Source organism: Oncorhynchus clarkii, chromosome 3 (genome assembly GCF_045791955.1).
Source record: "Oncorhynchus clarkii lewisi isolate Uvic-CL-2024 chromosome 3, UVic_Ocla_1.0, whole genome shotgun sequence".
Taxonomy (NCBI): Eukaryota; Metazoa; Chordata; class Actinopteri; order Salmoniformes; family Salmonidae; genus Oncorhynchus; species Oncorhynchus clarkii.
The window spans coordinates 20,829,578-20,850,906 of NC_092149.1; the positions used below are offsets into that span (position 1 = coordinate 20,829,578).

At 43.8% G+C, this 21,329-nt stretch overlaps 1 protein-coding gene across 1 annotated transcript in view; it reads right to left on the reverse strand.

The window, feature by feature from the left end:
• Positions 1–21,329, reverse strand: part of LOC139390762 (glutamate receptor ionotropic, kainate 2) — a 224,874-nt gene that overhangs the window by 81,490 nt on the left and 122,055 nt on the right. The window contains exons 8-9 of the mRNA XM_071138120.1: positions 5,507–5,650; positions 696–803 (exon numbers count right to left, since the gene is read on the reverse strand). Of these exons, the coding sequence (XP_070994221.1) occupies positions 696–803; positions 5,507–5,650 (252 nt within the window). The remainder of the gene's footprint in view (positions 1–695; positions 804–5,506; positions 5,651–21,329) is intronic.

Consider the following 21,329-nt stretch of genomic DNA (forward strand, 5'->3'; position numbering starts at 1 on the left):
GAAGAGGTGGAGTACTGAGTATATGTGTGTGCATGTGTGTGAGTGTGTAAGGAGGGGTTGGTGGAAGCTGAAAGAAGAAGAGAAGGAGGAGAGGGACAAGCCTGCAGGGGCCTCTCATCCTGGCTGTGTTATTCTCTTACCCGCTACGGGGCTTCTCATCTCAGCAGACACTCAGCAGCTCTGCAGCACCAACCCACTACAGACACAACAGTCCTGCTCCTCTCTCTGATGCCCACTACTGAGGCCTTAGAGATGGCTGCTTTGTAATTGTAAATCAACTGTTTAATTCAGACTTCACGAGGCTGGAGGGCTCCTGAAGGTTTTTTCATTAAGAGAGTAAATTATTCATGGAGGCGCAGACACACGCCACAGAGAGGGATGGGGAGGTCAGGAGCAGCTGAGAGGCACACACAGGGGAGCATGTGTGTTAGGAGGGTGTGTGTGTGTGGGGGTGTAGGTTCGATCTGTTGTGTTTACAAGCTTTTGTTTATGAGTTATCTCCTCCATAGATGTGCACACATGGTCATGTATTATAAACATGCACACTCAAACACATGCACGCACGCACGCACGCACGCACACACACACACACACACACACACACACACACACACACACACACACACACACACACACACACACACACACACACACACACACACACACACACACACACAAACACACGCCCCTAGTACCTTCTCCAGTCCATCCTCCTTCAGACTAATCACATCCAGGTCAAAGTCTGTCCTCAAGCCGTTGGTTCTGTTGAAAGTGATCCGCCCAGTCAAGCCATCCCAGTGGGCCTGGAGGAGAGAAAGAGAGAGGTGTAGGAAGCGAGAGAGAGACAGAGAGAGAGAAAAAGACAGAGCGAGGGGGAGAGAGAGAGAGAGAGAGAGAGAGAGAGAGAGAGAGAGAGAGAGAGAGAGAGAGAGAGATTCATCATAACCAAAGAGGAAGAGGTCACACTCATTCTCAGCAAAATAGAGACATTCATTATTCATTAGAGTTCACCTTTAAGCAAGGCACACAAACACACAAAGGTATGCTGCACACACAGACAGACAGACACGAACACACACCCACACACACACTTATTTATTAATACCACACACACAAACTCGATACACCTTTCTCCAGGACACAGATGCTTTTTGGACATAATTCTGATGGTTGCTTTAGTAACAGTGAGATAGTTATTACCCAATCTGTAACGATACAGGCACTGCTTTGGAATGCTGAATATTGAGCATAAATGTGGCCCTAAGCACTGAACTCTCTTGTGTTACATTGCACAGCAAGTGTTGAATTCTGTGCCCTTTTCTTAGAGAAGCAGGAGCAACTGGCTTAAAGCGGATGTTATTTCAGAAAGAACCTGTAGTATGACTCATCTAAAGTCATGTTATTACAGGCTCATAAATGTCACATTGTTCCTCTACGTTGGGAAGAGAGAACTAGATGAAAGAAGATTGTGGATTTCTAAGAAATAACTACAATTATCTGCCTATGTGGTTGGACATGGTTATGTTGAAAATAACAGTGGAAATTGGTCATAATCTAGGTTTAAATACATTTAAAGAAATACATATGAAATAAATTTTAATAAATCTGTTTTAAATAGATGTAGTATGTTCAGTGTAATGTTAGCCTCTGATACAGTGGTGATTCAGTGATTGTGTAATGTTAGCCTGTGATTCAGTGATAGTGTAATGTTAGCCTGTAATACAGTGGTGATTCAGTAATAGTGTAATGTTAGCCTGTCATACAGTGGTGATTCAGTAATAGTGTAATGTTAGCCTGTGAAACAGTGGTGATTCAGTAATAGTGTAATGTTAGCCTGTGATACAGTGGTGATTCAGTGATTGTGTAATGTTAGCCTGTGATTCAGTGATAGTGTAATGTTAGCCTGTCATACAGTGGTGATTTAGTGATTGTGTAATGTTAGCCTGTCATACAGTGGTGATTCAGTAATAGTGTAATGTTAGCCTGTGATACAGTGGTGATTCAGTGATTGTGTAATGTTAGCCTGTGATTCAGTGATAGTGTAATGTTAGCCTGTCATACAGTGGTGATTTAGTGATTGTGTAATGTTAGCCTGTGATTCAGTGATAGTGTAATGTTAGCCTGTAATACAGTTGTGATTCAGTAATAGTGTAATGTTAGCCTGTCATACAGTGGTGATTTAGTGATTGTGCAATGTTAGCCTGTCATACAGTGGTGATTCAGTGATAGTGTAATGTTAGCCTGTAATACAGTGGTGATTTAGTGATTGTGCAATGTTAGCCTGTCATACAGTGGTGATTCAGTGATGGTGTAATGTTAGCCTGTAATACAGTGGTGATTCAGTGATAGTGTAATGTTAGCCTGTAATACAGTTGTGATTCAGTAATAGTGTAATGTTAGCCTGTCATACAGTGGTGATTCAGTAATAGTGTAATGTTAGCCTGTCATACAGTGGTGATTCAGTAATAGTGTAATGTTAGCCTGTCAAACAGTGGTGATTTAGAGATAGTGTAATGTTAGCCTGTCAAACAGTGGTGATTCAGTGATAGTGTAATGTTAGCCTGTCATACAGTGGTGATTCAGTGATAGTGTAATGTTAGCCTGTCAAACAGTGGTGATTCAGTGATAGTGTAATGTTAGCCTGTCATACAGTGGTGATTCAGTAATAGTGTAATGTTAGCCTGTCATACAGTGGTGATTTAGTGATAGTGTAATGTTAGCCTGTAATACAGTGGTGATTCAGTAATAGTGTAATGTTAGCCTGTCAAACAGTGGTGATTTAGAGATAGTGTAATGTTAGCCTGTAATACAGTGGTGATTCAGTAATAGTGTAATGTTAGCCTGTCATACAGTGGTGATTCAGTAATAGTGTAATGTTAGCCTGTGATACAGTGGTGATTCAGTGATTGTGTAATGTTAGCCTGTGATTCAGTGATAGTGTAATGTTAGCCTGTCATACAGTGGTGATTTAGTGATTGTGTAATGTTAGCCTGTGATTCAGTGATAGTGTAATGTTAGCCTGTCATACAGTGGTGATTCAGTGATTGTGTAATGTTAGCCTGTGATTCAGTGATAGTGTAATGTTAGCCTGTAATACAGTTGTGATTCAGTAATAGTGTAATGTTAGCCTGTCATACAGTGGTGATTCAGGATTAGTGTAATGTTAGCCTGTCATGCAGTGGTGATTCAGTGATAGTGTAATGTTAGCCTGTGATTCAGTGATAGTGTAATGTTAGCCTGTAATACAGTTGTGATTCAGTAATAGTGTAATGTTAGCCTGTCATACAGTGGTGATTCAGGATTAGTGTAATGTTAGCCTGTCATACAGTGGTGATTCAGGATTAGTGTAATGTTAGCCTGTAATACAGTGGTGATTCAGGATTAGTGTAATGTTAGCCTGTCATGCAGTGGTGATTCAGTGATAGTGTAATGTTAGCCTGTGATTTAGTGATAGTGTAATGTTAGCCTGTCATACAGTGGTGATTCAGTGATGGTGTAATGTTAGCCTGTCATACAGTGGTGATTCAGTAATAGTGTAATGTTAGCCTGTCATGCAGTGGTGACTCAGTGATAGTGTAATGTTAGCCTGTCATTCAGTGGGGATTCAGTGATAGTGTAGGGAAAGGGGGATACCTAGTCAGTTGTACAATTGAATGTATTCAACTGAAATGTGTCTTCCGCATTTAATCCAACCTCTGAATCAGAGAGTTGCGGAGCGCTGTCTTAATCGACATCCACATCAACTGTCCCTTGCTCAGGGGCAGAACCACAGTTTACCTTGTCAGCTCGGGGATTCGATCCAGCAACCTTACAGTTACTGGCCCAATGCTCCTACCCGTCCGGCAGTGATAGTCCAGTGTTAGCCTGCGATACAGTGGCCATGCAGTGATAGTCCAGTGTTAGCCTGTGATACAGTGGCCATGCAGTGATAGTCCAGTGTTAGCCTGTGATGCCTGTGATGCAGTGGCCATACAGTGATAGTACAGTGTTAGCCTGTGATGCAGTGCCCATGCAGTGATAGTCCAGTGTTAGCCTGTGATACAGTGGCCATGCAGTGATAGTCCAGTGTTAGCCTGTGATACAGTGGCCATGCAGTGATAGTCCAGTGTTAGCCTGTGATACAGTGGCCATGCAGTGATAGTTCAGCGTTAGCCTGTGATACAGTGGTCATGCAGTGATAGTTCAGTGTTAGCCTGTGATGCAGTGGCCATGCAGTGATATTTCAGTGTTAGCCTGTGATGCAGTGGCCATGCAGTGATAGTCCAGTGTTAGCCTGTGATACAGTGGCCATGCAGTGATAGTTCAGGGTTAGCCTGTGATACAGTGGCCATGCAGTGATAGTTCAGCATTAGCCTGTGATGCAGTGGCCATGCAGTGATAGTCCAGTGTTAGCCTGTGATACAGTGGCCATGCAGTGATAGTTCAGCGTTAGCCTGTGATACAGTGGCCATGCAGTGATAGTCCAGTGTTAGCCTGTGATACAGTGGCCATGCAGTGATAGTTCAGCGTTAGCCTGTGATACAGTGGCCATGCAGTGATAGTTCAGCGTTAGCCTGTGATGCAGTGGCCATACAGTGATAGTTCAGTGTTAGCCTGTGATGCAGTGGCCATGCAGTGATAGTCCAGTGTTAACCTGTGATACAGTGGCCATGCAGTGATAGTTCAGCGTTAGCCTGTGATGAAGTGGCCAGGCAGTGATAGTTCAGTGTTAGCCTGTGATGCAGTGGCCATGCAGTGATAGTGAAATGTTACCCTGTATGTCACTCTGGATCGACTGTGCAGTGGTGTATAAAGACCATCAGGCTAAACAGTGGTGTCATTTATGAGGGCTGGCCGGTGTCCACCCTAGTACTGGTCCACAGGCTTAGAGAGAGAGAGCACTAGAGGTGGCGAGATGTGAGATTATTTGCGCGGCGGTTCGAGACGAAGAGCTTTAATATGTCATTCCTCCCTCCCCCCCATTACTCCCTCCCCACCCTCCACACACACCACCCCCCAGCCGGGAGCAGTGTGAGTGTTCTGGTGATATCTCACAGAGCAAACAGAACAGAACAGGGTAGCTAGGCTTTACAGACCCTAAATATAGCCTGGGCTATATATCTTTAACTGCCTAACAGACAGACAGGGACGTTTGGATTAACCACCCCAGTTTCCAGAATCTATCTAGCACACTGAGGAATAATTAGCCCATATTAAGATCATGTAGACCCATTCTGTAGGGACATGATATGAAAACAGAGAGACAGGTTTAAGATTAAGATGGTTGCAGTAGAAACAAAGCATTTCTCTTTCATTTACATAGATTTCTTTTATTGCCCCCCTGTCACCATCCAGCTTGTCTCTCTGAATGTCTCTCTTGTGTCTCTCTCTCCTATGTGTGTTGTAGGTGTTCTCTCGCTCTTTCATGCTCTCCCTCCTATGTGTGGGTAGGCTGTCTCTCTCTCTTTCATTCCATCCCTCCTCTGCCTGTCCAGTGGGCCAGTGTGTAATGTATAATACTACGTACCTCTTTGATGAGGGCCATGAATCTGTTCCCAAAGCGCCAGGGTTTGTGTCTGTTGCACTGTAGGGAGCTGACAGTGATCTGCTGAGACTGCTGCACGGCCACGGCCACCACGTGCACGGCATCGTACATGAGCGCAGCGTCCGTCTGGAAAACAACAGAGAGAATGTAGAATTGAAATGTTTTATATATACTGAACAAAGATATAAACGCAACATGCAAACAATTTCAAGGGTTTTACGGAGTTACAGTTGATATAAGGAAATCAGTCAATTGAATTAAATAACTTATGCCCTAATCTATGGAATTCACATGACTAGGCAGGAGCGCAGCCATGGGTGGACCTGGGAGGGCATAGGCACACCCACTGGGAAGCCAGGCCCAGCCAATCAGAACGAGTTTTTCCCCACAAAAGGGCTTTATTACAGACAGAAATACTCCTCAGTTTCATCAGCTCTTTCCGGGTGACTGGTATCAGATGATCCCGTTGACGAAAAAGCCGGATCTGGAGGTCCTGGGCTGGGGTGGTTGCACCTGGTCTGTAGTTGAGAGGCCGGTTGGACGTACTGCCAAATTCCCTAAAATTATGTTGGAGTCGGCTTATTTTAGAGAAATTAACATTACATTCTCTGGCAACAGCTCTGGTAGACATTCCTGCAGTCAGCATGCCAATTGCACGCTGCCTCAAAACCTGAGACATCTGTGACATTGTGTGACAAAACTGCACACTTTATGTTAGGCGGATGGATTATCTCAGAAAAGGAGAAATGCTCACTAACAGGGATGTAAACAAGTGGCCAACATTTGAGAGAAATGAGCTTTCTGTGCATATGGACATTTCTGAAATATTTTATTTTGGCTCAGGAAACATGGGACCAACACTTGTTGCGTTTATATTTTTGTTCAGTATAATTTCATCAGTCTGTTGTCCCCATTTGCTTCAAGATGTCCACCATTGTTCCTGTACCCAAGAAAGCGAAGGTAACTGAACTAAATTACTGTTGCCCCGTAGCACCCACTTCTGTCATCATGAAGTGCTTTGAGAGGCTCGTTAAGGATCATATCACCTCTCCTGTTCCTGACAGCCTAGGCCCACTACAATTTTCATACAGCCCTAACAGATCCATAGATGACGCAATCGCCATTGAACTGCAAAATGCCCTATCCCATCTGGACAAGAGTGTACAGTACATACAGTGCCTTCAGAGATAATTCAAACCCCTTGACTTAATCCACATTTTGTGTTACAGCCTAAATTCAAAATTAATTAAATATTTTTTTTCTTCTCACCCATCTACACACAATACTCCAGAATGACAAAGTAAAAACATGTTTTTAGACACTTTTGCAAATGTATTACAAATTAAATACAAAAATTTTACATAATTATTCACATCCTGAGTTAATACATGTTAGAATCACAGCTGAGTCTTTCTGAGTAAATCTCCAACTGGTGGCCCTCTGTCCGAATCTGGCCTGCGGGTGTTTTATTTTGAAAGGTGAATTTGTCTCCCAGTGTCTGGTGGAAAGCAGACTAAACCAGGTTTCTTCTAGGATTTTGCCTGTGCAAAGCTCTGTTCCATATATTTGTAACCTAAAAAACTCTGTAGTCCTTGCTAATGACAAGCAAACCCATAACATGATGCAGCCACCACCATGTTTGAAAGTATGAAGAGTGGTACTCAGTGATGTGTTGTGTTGGATTTACCCCAAACATAACGCTTTGTATTCAGGACATAAAGTACATTTCTTTGCCACATTTGTTACAGTTTTACTTTAGTGCCTTACTGCAAACAGGATGAATGTTTTCAAATCATTTTATTCTATACAGGCTTCCTTCTTTCACTCTGTCATTTAGGTTAGTATTGTGGAGCAACAACAAAGTTGTTGATCCATCCTCAGTTTTCTCCCATCATAGCCATTAAACTCTGTAACTGTTTTAAAGTCACCATTGCCCTCATGGTGAAATCCCTGAGCGGTTTCCTTCCTCTCCGGCAACTGAGTTAGGAAGAACGCCTGTATCTTTGTAGGGACTTGGTGTATTGATACGCTATCCAAAGTGTTATTATATTATATTATTATTATTACCATGCTCAAAGGGATATTCAATGTCTGCTTTTTTTTTACCCATCTACCAATAGGTGCCCTTCTTTATTGGGCATTGTAAAACCTCCCTGGTCTTTGTGGTTGAATCTGTGTTTGAAATTCACTGCTCAACTGATAATAACAGATAATTGTATGTACATACAAAAATATATACATCAACACAACTTATTATGTGACTTGTTAAGCACATTTTTACTTCTGAACTTATTTAGGCTTGTCATTTCAAAGGGGTTGAACGCTTATTGACGCAAGACATATCAGCTTTTAATTTATATTTAATTTAAAAATAAATCTAAAAATATAATTCAACTTTGACATTATGGGGTATTGTGTGTAGGCCAGTGACAGAACATCTCCACTGAATAAATTTTAAAATCAGGTTGTAACAACAAAATGAGGAAAAAGTAAATGGGTGTGAATACTTTCTGAACGCATTGTACTGTTCAAACGTTTGGAGTCACAGAAATGTCCTTGTTTTTGAAAGAAAAGCACATTTTTTGTTCATTACAATTACATCAAATTCATCACAAATACAGTGTACACATTGTTAATGTTGTAAATGACTATTGTAGCTGGAAACGGAAGATTTTTTATGGAATATCTACATAGGCGTACAGAGGTCCATTATCAGCAACCATCAGTCCTGTGTTCCAATGGCACGTTGTGTTAGCTAATCCAAGTTTATCACTTTAAAAGGCTAATTGATCATTAGAAAACACTTTTGTAATTATGTTAGCACAGCAGAAAACTGTTGTTGTGATTAAAGAAGCAATAAAACTGTCCTTCTTTAGACTTCAAATCAAATCAAATTTTATTGGTCACATACACATGGTTAGCAGATGTTAATGCGAGTGTAGCGAAATGCTTGTGCTTCTAGTTCCGACCGTGCAGTAATATCTAACAAGTAATCTAACAATTTCACAACAACAAAGGAATGAATAAGAATATGTACACATAAATATATGGATGAGCGATGGCCGAACGGCATAGGCAAGATGCAGTAGATGGTATAGAGTGCAGTATATACATATGAGATGAGTAATGTAGGGTATGTAAACATGATATAAAGTGGCATAGTTTTTAAGTGACTAGTGACACAGTTATTACACCCAATGTTTTATTATTAAAGTGGCTAGAGATGGCCAGTGTGTTGGCAGCAGCCACTCAATGTTAGTGATGGCTGTTTAACAGGCTGATGGCCTTGAGATAGAAGCTGTTTTTCAGTCTCTCGGTCCCAGCTTTGATGCACCTGTACTGACCTCGCCTTCTGGATGATAGCGGGGTGAACAGGCAGTGGCTCGGGTGGTTGTTGTCCTTGATGATCTTTTTCGCCTTCCTGTGACATCGGATGGTGTAGGTGTCCTGGAGGGCAGATAGTTTGCCCACGGTGATGCGTTGTGCAGACCTACTACCCTCTGGAGAGCCTTACGGTTGTGGGCGGAGCAGTTGCCATACCAGGCGGTGATACAGCCCGACGGGATGCTCTCGATTGTACATCTGTAAAAGTTTGTGAGCGTTTTTGGTGACAAGACAAATTTCTTCAGCCTCCTGAGGTTGAAGAGGCGCTGTTGCGCCTTCTTCACCACGCTGTCTGTGTGGGTGGACCATTTCAGTTTGTCCGTGATGTGTACGCTGAGGAACTTAAAACTTTACACCTTCTCCACTACAATTATTTTTTGCTTTCCTTTCAAAATCAAATCAATTTCTAAGTGACCCCAAACTTTTGAATGGTAGTGTATATATTTGACATTTTTCCTCAAAGTAGTTACCAGTAGAGCCCAAGCTAGAAAGGGTGGGGAGGATCAAGTGCTGGTTCAGGTTTTTAGGGGGAAGCTACTTCCACCATTGGGTGCCAGGACAGAGAAGAGCTTGGACTCGGCTGAGCGGGAGCTTCCCTCCCATAGGGGTGGAAGGGCCAAGAGACCTGAGGTGGCAGAATGGAGTGCTCAGGTTGGGGTTTGAGCATAGCCTGAAGGTAGGGAGGGGCAGGTCCTCTTGCTGTTCCATAATTAAGCACCATGGTCTTGTAGTGGATTTGAGCTTCGACTGGAAGCCAGTGGAGGGTGCTGAGGAGCAGGGTGACATGGGAGAACTTGGGAAAGTTGAACACCAGGCGGGCTGCAGCATTCTGGATAAGTTACAGGGATTTGATGGCACAAGGAGGGAGCCCAGCCAACAGAGAGTTACAGTAGTCTAGACGGGAGAGGACAAATGCCTGGATTAGGACCTGCGCCACTTCCTGTGTGAGATAGGGTCGTAGTCTACGGATGTTGTAGAGCATGAACCTGCAGGAGCGGGTCACTGCTTTGATGTTTGTAGAGAATGACAGGGTGACATCCAGGGTCATGCCAAGGTTCTTTGCACTCTGGGAGGGCGACACTGTGGAGTCGTCAACCGCGATGGATAGGTCTTTGAGCGGGCAGGCCTTCCCCAGGAGGAAGAGCAGCTCCGTCTTGTCAAGGTTGGTGCTTGAGGTGGTGGGTTGACATCTAAGTTGAGATATCTGCTAGGCACTTTATTACTGCACTGTTGGAGTCAGAAACAGAAGCATTTTGCTGCACCTGCAATAACATCTGAAAAATACGTGTACGTGACCAATACAATTTGATTTGATTTTCACAGTCAATTGGATGCCTACGTCACAGCATCGGGCATGAACGCAGTGTCTGTATGTGGAACAGAGAGACCATGTGTCATCACCGCATCACAAATCATCACATATTACTAGATCACACCACATGTATCAGTCTACAGATGTAGGATCTTAATATGAGTCAGTTTGCTACAGCAGGAAAATAATCCTGCAGCAACAATATGTGTATTATTATGTGGATTTTAAGTAATTGAGATTTTTGTAGGGGTAGATACATTTTTAAACCTCAAAGACAATACAAGTTTTACATTTTCTGCATTGCAGGAAAGTTCTCTTGCAACAGGGCGATCAAATAAAGATTCCACATCTGTTCATGAGAGCAACGTCTATCTGTGAAACAACAGAGAGAATGTGTCCTTATCATGTCATCACATCCCCGTCAATAGGCTACGTCACAACAACTCAGTGGGATGTCAACCATCAGAAATATGACAACAGCTTGAGTCTCCAACAAGAGAGACAATGTGTCATCATCCCCGCCAACCACATCACAGATCATTCATATCATCACATTATCACATCCCAGTCAATGGAATGTCTGTGCCATATAGATCTCATTTCATTGGGATGTCAACCATTCAAACTGTTGCATCCTCGTGGCCTACCTAACTTGGTTGGACTGTGAGACTTCCATCATGAAAATACACCATGTTATTATAGGAAACAAAAATAGAGGAGCGAAAGGAACAGGGAAGAGGGCAAGACAAGCAAAGAAAGGGCTATTTTCTAATATGCCAAATAACCATGGCGACATGACATCTACAGCACACAGCACATTAGACAAACAATCATAAAAAGGTATGGTAAACCCAGACATCTCTAATCTCTGAAAACACACTGGGTGTGTACCAAATGGCACCCTATTCCCTACATAGCGCCCCATGGGCCCTGGTCAAATGTCCTATATAGGGAATAAGGTGGCGTTTGGGACTCTCTCAGAATCTGCAGCTTACTCCTTCACTCTCTGTAATAATAAACGGCTGACAGTAAACAGAAGTGCGTAAGGAGACTGATATGAGAGCAACTTATCAGAGAGAAATGCCAGTCATCCACGCTCCAAGTTCCACACCCCTAATTCCACAGTCCCTCAAAAAAATCTAATTAGTGTTTGTCTCGCTTGATTGGAAAGCAATCAAAATAGCTCCTTACGTTTGTTGTATGGAAATCATGACTGAGGGTTGCCGTTGGAAACCGCTGTCCTGCTGAATAAATCCAGACCTAAACCTATCATTTCCCCACCCTTGACCCGATTGTTTGCCGGAAGCGGTTGTGACGGCAGTTTGGATGATAATATGGTGTTGTGGGTGGTTGCTGTCAGTGGTGTAATGGTGGGGGAGTTCAGGAATAAAATCGTGTGATATTAATAATGTCTATTTTAAAAGGTGTTAATAAAAGGGAAGTGAAGCTGCTGCAGGGTGGGTGACACCCTGGAGGACGGGGGGTGATGGAGTTGTGTGGTCGCCAGCTGCAGAGTGACAGTCTGTCTTTCCCTGAGGGATGGAGGGGGTGAAGTATAGGAAAGGGACCATTCTCTGCTGTCCACACTGCCTCAGTAACTTCCCAGAGAGAAGTGTCTTTATAATGACTCTGGTGTAGTGTGGCACCTGTCAATCACAGTGCAGAGAAGGTGGGCCACAGAGTCGGCTGGCTGGGATTTGGAAGTGGGGAGGTTGGTTTAAGTCTGAGATGGGGGGCAAGGGGGACTGTGTGAATTTTGGCAACGGCTGCTTGAGTGCTTTTCTCTCTTTTCCCCAGTGCTGTGTGAGCCTCTGAAGAACCAAGCAGGCAGCAAGCCTTGCAAATGATTTAGCAACACCGCCACTTCACTCTATAAACATCTCATTAAAATCAATTATGTCACTCCTGACTGAAATTAAAGCTAAACGCTTTAAAACCTGGCTTTTCCCTTGTGTCAGCCAGTATGAACATTACACCTGACGCTGTCTATTCTTCTGCCTCGTTCTTGCCTCCTTCTCTTCTCTCTCTTCTCCCCCGTCTCTGTCTCCCGTCTATGTCTCTATGTCTCTCCCTCTCTCTCGCTCTCTCTCTCTCTCTCTCTCTCTCTCTCTATCTCTCTCTCTCTCATTCTCTTTCCTCCTCTCTCTCTCTCTATCTCTCTCTCATTCTCTTTCCTCTTCTCTCTCTCTCTCTCTCTCTCTCATTCTCTTTCCTCATCTCTCTCTCTCTCTCTCTCTCTCATTCTCTTTCCTCCTCTCTCTCTCTCTCTCTCTCTCATTCTCTTTCCTCATCTCTCTCTCTCTCTCATTCTCTTTCCTCCTCTCTATCTCTCTCTCTCATTCTCTTTCCTCCTCTCTCTCTCTCTCTCATTCTCTTTCCTCCTCTCTCTCTCTCTCTCTCTCTCATTCTCTTTCCTCCTCTCTCTCTCTCTCGCTCTCTCTCTCATCTTTATTTATTCAATATTTATTTAGATTTATGGATTTATAGATGTATTATTTATTTATTATTTAGATTGATTACATATCCTAAACGGCAAGGACTGACATGCTGCCTCCGAAGTTGGAAAGAGATTGGGTGGCAGGGCCTAAAGTGGTGACGTGAGTGAGGTGGCTGCAGCCTTCAAGCCGGAGCTCTGGTGGTCACAGGGACGCGCTAGCACAGTCATGATGCTCTGGCTCTTTTGACTGGAACATAAACACCCTGAGAGAAGCGGGGCCACTGGAGAGAGGAGCAGCCAGGGGAAAAGGCTGTAGAGAGCAGAGCAGCTATGAGACCAGGCAGCCACTGGCAGCACATGCCCACTGAAAAGGCCCCATCACGCACCTGTATCAGGGGAAACCCCCACACTACCCTCACTCCCACTGGACACTTCAGTCTAGACACCCCTGAGTCATACAGTATAAGCCTCATAGACATGGTTCTGTATGACACATTTTTTCCACATTTTGTTAAGTTCTAAAATGGATTAAATAAAAATGAATCCTCAGCAATCTACACACAGTACCCCATAACAACAAAGCGATTTGATATTTTTGCAAATGTATAAAAACCTGAACAGAAATACCTTATTTACGTAAGTATTCAGACCCTTCACTTTGAGACTCGAAATTGAGCTCAGGTGCATCCTGTTTCCATTGATCGTCCTTGATTGGAGTCCAGCTGTGGTAAATTCAATTGATTGGACATGATTTGGAAAGGCACATATATAAGGTTCCACAGTTGACAGTTTATGTCAGAGCAAAAACCATGCCACGACGACGAAGGAATTGTCCGTAGAGGTTTGAGACAGGATTGTGTCGAGGCACAGATCTAGGGAACGGTATCAAAAATGTCTGCAGCATTGGAAGTCCCCAAGAACACAGTGGCCTCCGTCATTCTTAAATGGAAGAAGTTTGTAAAAACCAAGACTCGTCTTAGAGAATCAGAACAACAGTTTTCAGCTGTGCTAACATAATTGCAAAAGGATTTTCTAATGATCAATTAGCCTTTTAAAATGATAAACTTGGATTAGCGAACACAATGTACCATTGGAACACAGGAGGGATGGTTGCTGATAATGGGCCACTGTACGCCTATGTAGATATTCCATAAATATCTTCCGTTTCCAACTACAATAGTCATTTACAACATTAACAATGTCTACATGGTATTTCTGATCAATTTGATGTTATTTTAATGGACAGAAAATGTTTTTCTCTTTAAAAAACAAGGACATTTCTAAGTGACCCTAAACTTTTGAATGTTAGTGTATTTAAAGAATTAGCAACAATTTCTAAAAACCTGTTTTTGCTTTGTCAGTATGGGGTATATTGTGTAGATTGATATCCTTCCTGTTTGGCCCTGTCCGGGGGTGTCCTCGGAATGGGCCACAGTGTCTCCTGACCCCTCCTGTCTCAGCCTCCAGTATTTATGCTGCAGTAGTAGTTTATGTGTCGGGGGGCTAGGGTCAGTTTGTTATATCTGGAGTACTTCTCCTGTCCTATTCGGTGTCCTGTGTGAATCTAGGTGTGCGTTCTCTAATTCTCTCCTTCTCTCTTTCTCTCTCTCGGAGGACCTGAGCCCTAGGACCATGCCCCAGGACTACCTGACATGATGACTCCTTGCTGTCCCCAGTCCACCTGGCTGTGCTGCTGCTCCAGTTTCAACTGTTCTGCCTTAATATTATTCGACCATGCTGGTCATTTATGAACATTTGAACATCTTGGCCATGTTCTGTTATAATCTCCACCCGGCACAGCCAGAAGAGGACTGGCCATCCCACATATGCTCTCTCTAATTCTCTCTTTCTTTCTCTCTCTCGGAGGACCTGAGCCCTAGGACCATGCCCCAGGAATACCTGACATGATGACTCCTTGCTGTCCCCAGTCCACCTGACTGTGCTGCTGCTCCAGTTTCAACTGTTCTGCCTTATTATTATTCGACCATGCTGGTCATTTATGAACATTTGAACATCTTGACCATGTTTTGTTATAATCTCCACCCGGCACAGCCAGAAGAGGACTGGCCACCCCACATAGCCTGGTTCCTCTCTAGGTTTCTTCCTAGGTTTTGGCCTTTCTAGGGAGTTTTTCCTAGCCACCGTGCTTCTACACCTGCATTGCTTGCTGTTTGGGGTTTTAGGCTGGGTTTCTGTACAGCACTTTGAGATATCAGCTGATGTACGAAGGGCTATATAAATACATTTGATTTGATTTGATTTGATGAGGGAAAATAACAATGTAATTAATTTTAGAATAAAGGGTCTGAATACATCACCACTCCAAACAAAGAACCTGCCCTCGCCATTCACAGATCATTTGGCTTCAGATGAAAAACTAAAATGCAGGGAACTAAGTTAAATGCAAATTAAACCATTCATTCATTACTTAACATGCTAATTATTTAATTTCGTTTTTAAATCACACATATAATAATGAGTCTGATCTGACTATTCCCAAAAGTCCCAAGGCCTACTATTAAAGAAAATAAAGATAAGACTAAAGAAAAAATGTGGATGTGTCATTTATCCCCTCAATGAAGTTAAACTAGGATGTGTAATTTATCCCCTCAATGAAGTTAAACTAGGATGTGTAATTTATCCCCTCAATGAAGTTAAACTAGGATGTGTCATTTATCCCCTCAATGAAGTTAAACTAGGATGTGTCATTTAGCCCCTCAATGAAGTTAAACTAGGATGTGTCATTTAGCCCCTCAATGAAGTTAAACTAGGATGTGTCATTTATCCCCTCAATGAAGTTAAACTAGGATGTGTCATTTATCCCCTCAATGAAGTTAAACTAGGATGTGTCATTTAGCCCCTCAATGAAGTTAAACTAGGATGTGTCATTTATCCCCTCAGTGAAGTTAAACTAGGATGTGTCATTTAGCCCCTCAATGAAGTTAAACTAGGATGTGTCATTTATCCCCTCAATGAAGTTAAACTAGGATGTGTCATTTATCCCCTCAATGAAGTTAAACTAGGATGTGTCATTTAGCCCCTCAATGAAGTTAAACTAGGATGTGTCATTTATCCCCTCAATGAAGTTAAACTAGGATGTGTAATTTATCCCCTCAATGAAGTTAAACTAGGATGTGTCATTTATCCCCTCAATGAAGTTAAACTAGGATGTGTCATTTAGCCCCTCAATGAAGTTAAACTAGGATGTGTCATTTATCCCCTCAATGAAGTTAAACTAGGATGCGTCATTTATCCCCTCAATGAAGTTAAACTAGGATGTGTCATTTATCCCCTCAATGAAGTTAAACTAGGATGTGTCATTTATCCCCTCAATGAGGTTAAACTAGGATGTGTCATTTATCCCCTCAATGAAGTTAAACTAGGATGTGTCATTTATCCCCTCAATGAAGTTAAACTAGGATGTGTCATTTATCCCCTCAATGAAGTTAAACTAGGATGTGTCATTTATCCCCTCAATGAAGTTAAACTAGGATGTGTAATTTATCCCCTCAATGAAGTTAAACTAGGATGTGTCATTTAGCCCCTCAATGAAGTTAAACTAGGATGTGTCATTTATCCCCTCAATGAAGTTAAACTAGGATGTGTCATTTATCCCCTCAATGAAGTTAAACTAGGATGTGTCATTTATCCCCTCAATGAAGTTAAACTAGGATGCGTCATTTATCCCCTCAATTAAGTTAATTGGTGTTGAAGGACGAGCCAGATTAAGGCAGCAGTGGGCTGGATGATGATGGTTATGTGTGTTGGCAGGGTTATCTTTTATTTGGAGGCTAGGCTAGTCATCTGGGTGCTGGTGTTGTTTTGTCTGCGCTGTAATGCCATGTGATGCGTAGGGCCCCTGGGGGGCCTCTGGCTCTCCAGCCTCTCTGATTAAAATCTGTCTCTGACCAGCCTGAGCTGAGGCCCCGGGTCTGTGTCTCCTCACCCTCTCTCCCCTCTCACTCACACCTAAATCACCATGACATCCCCCCCCCTCTCTCAGTATGTATAAACCCCTTGATGTATGTTAGATGTTTCTATTCTATTGAACAACCTGAATACTGTTTTGTGGCTGTTCAACACTATCAAATAGTATAGTAAACATTAAACAGTGTTTAAACAACTCAGAGACTGGTTGTGTTTGTGGTTAGGGTAGAGAGAGAGAGTGTGTGTGTGTGTGTGTGTGTGTGTGTGTGTGTGTGTGTGTGTGTGTGTGTGTGTGTGTGTGTGTGTGTGTGTGTGTGTGTGTGTGTGTGTGTGTGTGTGTGTGTGTGTGTAATGACAATATCACAATGGAAGTTGTCTCTCCCTCTCCCTCTCTCTCTCTCCCCCTCTCTCTCTTTCTCTCCACCCCATTACCATCTGAAACATATTATGCCAGGAAATTAGTCTTGAAGATGACTGGCTGGTGATTGCCAACAACTGTGTGCATGTGTGTGTGTGTGTGCACAAACAACTCACAAATCTCCAAGTTAGCGACCCTAATGTGTAGAGATGACTGGGTGATGAGAACAGGGCCTCTGGTCCACTCCAGCCCACCATCATGGCTGTCTGTTGATCCTGGTTAGGCATCTCTTGAACACGCTCATGTACCTCAATGAACCCTGCTACATGTTCAACAAGCTTCCTCTCACAGACACACCGACCAAATGTCAGGATTCTCACACTACACACAAAAGCCTGCTATGTTTTCCTACTAATATATACATATCCACATGTTGTTCTCACCTCAAATTCTCAGATCATCTCACAGAATGTTGAATTACCAAGAAAATGACACAACAAACAAAAATACATTATTTAAATCATGAAAGGATTTGGGCAAATATTTACATTGTGTATGTGTATCAAGAGATTCTGAATATAGCAAAGACTAGTATTCGACAGTTTACCAAAGATCTCAAGGAACTATAGCAAACATAAACCATCAAAAAACACAATAGCTATGTAGATGTCCTGTACTCCCTGTTCACCCATGACTGTGTGGCCAAACACAACTCCAACACCATCATTAAGTTTGCTCACGACACAACAGTGGTAGGCCTGATCACCGACAACGATGAGACAGCCTATAGGGAGGAGGTCAGAAACCTGGCAGTATGGTGCCAGGACAACAACCTCTCCCTCAATATGAGCAAGACAAAGGAGCTGATCGTGGACTACAGGAAAAAGCGGGTCGAACAGGCCCCCATTAACGTTGACGGGACTGTAGTGGAGTGGGTCGAGAGTTTCAAGTTCCTTGGTGTCCACATCACCAACAAATTATCGTGGTCCAAACATATCAAGACAGTCGTGAAGAGGGCACGACAAAACCTTTTTCCCCTCAGGAGACTGAAAAGATTTGGCATGGGTCCTCAGATCCACAAAAAAGTTGTACAGCTGCACCATCGAGAGCATTGCATCACCGGTTGCATCACCACCTGGTATGGCTACTGCTCGGCATCTGACCATAAGGCGCTACAGAGGGTAGTCAGTACGGCCAAGTACATCACTGGGGCCACACTTCCTGCCATCCAGGACCAATATAATATATATATAATAGGTCAGAGGAAAGCCCATAAAATTGTCAGAGACTCCAGTCACCCAAGTTATGGACTATTTTCTCTGCCACCGCATGGCAAGCGGTACCTGAGCGCCAGGTCTAGGACCAAAAGGCTCCTTAACAGCTTCTACCCCCAAGCCATAAGACTTCTGAACAATTAATCAAATACCCACCGGACTATTTACATTGACACCCCCCCCCTCCATTTGTTTTGTACACTGCTGCTACTCGCTGTTTATTATGTATGTATAGTCACTTCACTCCTACCTACATGTACAAATTACCTCAACTAACCTGTAACCCTGCACATTGACTCAGTACCGGTACCCCCTGTATATAACCTTGTTATTGTTATTTTATTGTGTTACTTTTTATACTTTTTTATTTGAGTTTAGTTGGTAAATACAGTACCTCTTCTTGAACTACATTGTTGGTTAAGGGCTTGTAAGTAAGCATTTCACATTAAGGTCTACACCTGTTGTATTCGGCGCATGTGATCAATACAGTTTGATTTGATTTGATAAACAAAACTGTCTTTGAGTAGAGAATGGCAGCATCATATGCACCAGTACATCATACTACTGTACAGCACTACAGCCAGTAGCAACAGTCTTTCAATGAAGAAATACATCATATTATGCACCATACTACCTATACCATTAGCTCCACAGCACAGCACTACAGCCAGTAGTCTTTCAATGAAGAAATACATCATATTATGCACCATACTACCTATACCATTAGCTCCACAACACAGCACTACAGCCAGTAGTCTTTCAATGAAGAAATACATCATATTATGCACCATACTACCTATACCATTAGCTCCACAACACAGCACTACAGCCAGTAGTCTTTCAATGAAGAAATACATCATATTATGCACCATACTACCTATACCATTAGCTCCACAACACAGCACTACAGCCAGTAGTCTTTCAATGAAGAAATACATCATATTATGCACCATACTACCTATACCATTAGCTCCACAGCACAGCACTACAGCCAGTAGTCTTTCAATGAAGAAATACATCATATTATGCACCATACTACCTATACCATTAGCTCCACAGCACAGCACTACAGCCAGTAGTCTTTCAATGAAGAAATACATCATATTATGCACCATACTACCTATACCATTAGCTCCACAACACAGCACTACAGCCTGCAGCCTCATTACTACAGTGTTACAGCCATGCACTGTACAGCTTTAGACATTAACAGTGAAGTGATGATTTCTTCATCTCTATTATCTTCTCATGGAGCCCATAGTTACCTTGGAGAGATGGATCTCTTCCTATTTATATTCATTAGCAAAGCCGTAATAGATTCCTTTAATTATTATTCTATTCAGTGGAGTCCTCCTTCCATTCTCCTCCACCAGATTAGGCCTCTTTTCAACAGAGTGCGATATGATATTATTTTTAATCCATTTCTCTATAATACACCACTGTGTGTTTCTCCCTCTCTCTCTGCCTTCCCTTCCTTCCTTCCTTCCTCGGGCTTTTTTTGTTGCTAGTCTGAAACAAGGCCCTGATTAAATGGAGACAATGATGCAAGTTTCAATTGTGAAAATAGAACAGCTAATCCTCTGCTCCAGATTTCCTCAGGGTGGGAAGATTGAAGACTGCCGAGGGAACCTCTTTGGAAGTATTCATGCTAGAAATGTCTGTCTGCCGGAATCGGAGGCATGTTTCTTAGTGATCTGTGTCAGATAGACTGACAGTATGGGCACACACTGGAATCTGTCCACAAACTCACACATACTTACACTGACACCCCGACGAACACACACACACATTACAAATGCCCATACTGTCACGTTCTGACCTTTATTTCCTTTGTTTTGTCTTTAATTAGTATGATCAGCCTTACGCATGATGTCCCCGGTTTGCCCTCCAGCCCTCCTGTGAAACCCCCCGCACCAGGCTGTCTCTCCGTCTTCTGCCTACAGGTGTTCCCGCCTGTCCAGCGCTGCTAGAGCCTTCCTCCTCTCCAGCGCTGCCAGAGTCTCCCGTCTGTCCTGAGCTGCCAGAGTCTCCCGTCTGTCCTCAGCCGCCAGAGTCTCCCGTCTGTCCTGAGCCGCCAGAGTCTCCCGTCTGTCCTGAGCCAGAGCCGCCAGCCAGCTAGGTGCCGCCAGAGCAGTCAGTCAACCAGGAGCCGCCAGAGCCGTCAGTCAGCGAGGAGCCGCCAGAGCCGTCAGCCAGCCAGGAGCTGCCAGAGCCGTCAGCCAGCCAGGGGCCGCCAGAGCCGCCAGTCAGCCAGGAGCTGCCAGAGCCGCCAGTCAGCCAGGAGCTGCCAGAGCCGCCAGTCAGCCAGGAGCTGCCAGAGCCGTCAGTCAGCCAGGAGCTGCCAGAGCCGTCAGTCAGCCAGGAGCTGCCAGAGCCGTCAGCCAGTCAGGAGCTGCCAGAGCCGTCAGTCAGCCAGGCGATGCCAGAGTCGCCTTTCACTCCGGAGCTGCCGGAGTCTCCTGCCTGTCCCGCGCCGCCGGAGTTTCCTGCCTGTCCGGCGCTGCCGGAGTCTCTCGCCTGTCCGGCACTGCCGGAATCTCCCGTCCATGCGGGACCAATTTCTAGGGTCCCCAGTCCGAGGTCGGCGGCGAGGGTCGCCGTGTTTAGGAGGCCACGGAGGTGGACAATGAGGCGGAGAAAAACTGTAGTAAAGTGTGGTCCACGTCCCGTGCCAGAGCCGCCACCGTGGACAGGCGCCCACCCAGACCCTCCCCTATAGGTTCAGGTTTTGCGGCCGGAGTCCGCACCTTTGGGTGGGGGTACTGTTACGTTCTGACCTTTATTTCCTTTGTTTTGTCTTTATTTAGTATGGTCAGGGCGTGAGTTGGGGTGGGCAGTCTATGTTTGTTTTTCTATGTTTGGTTTCTGTTTCGGCCTAGTATGGTTCTCAATCAGAGGCAGGTGTCGTTAGTTGTCTCTGATTGAGAATCATACTTAGGTAGGCTCGGTTTCACTGTTGGTTTGTGGGTGTTTGTTTCCGTGTGAGTGTTTGTTGCCACACGGTACTGTTTCGGTTTCGTTCGTTTCACGTTTATTGTTTTGTAGTGTTCAGTTTATGTCTTTAAATAAACGTTATGGACACTTACCACGCTGCGCATTGGTCCCCCTTCTCC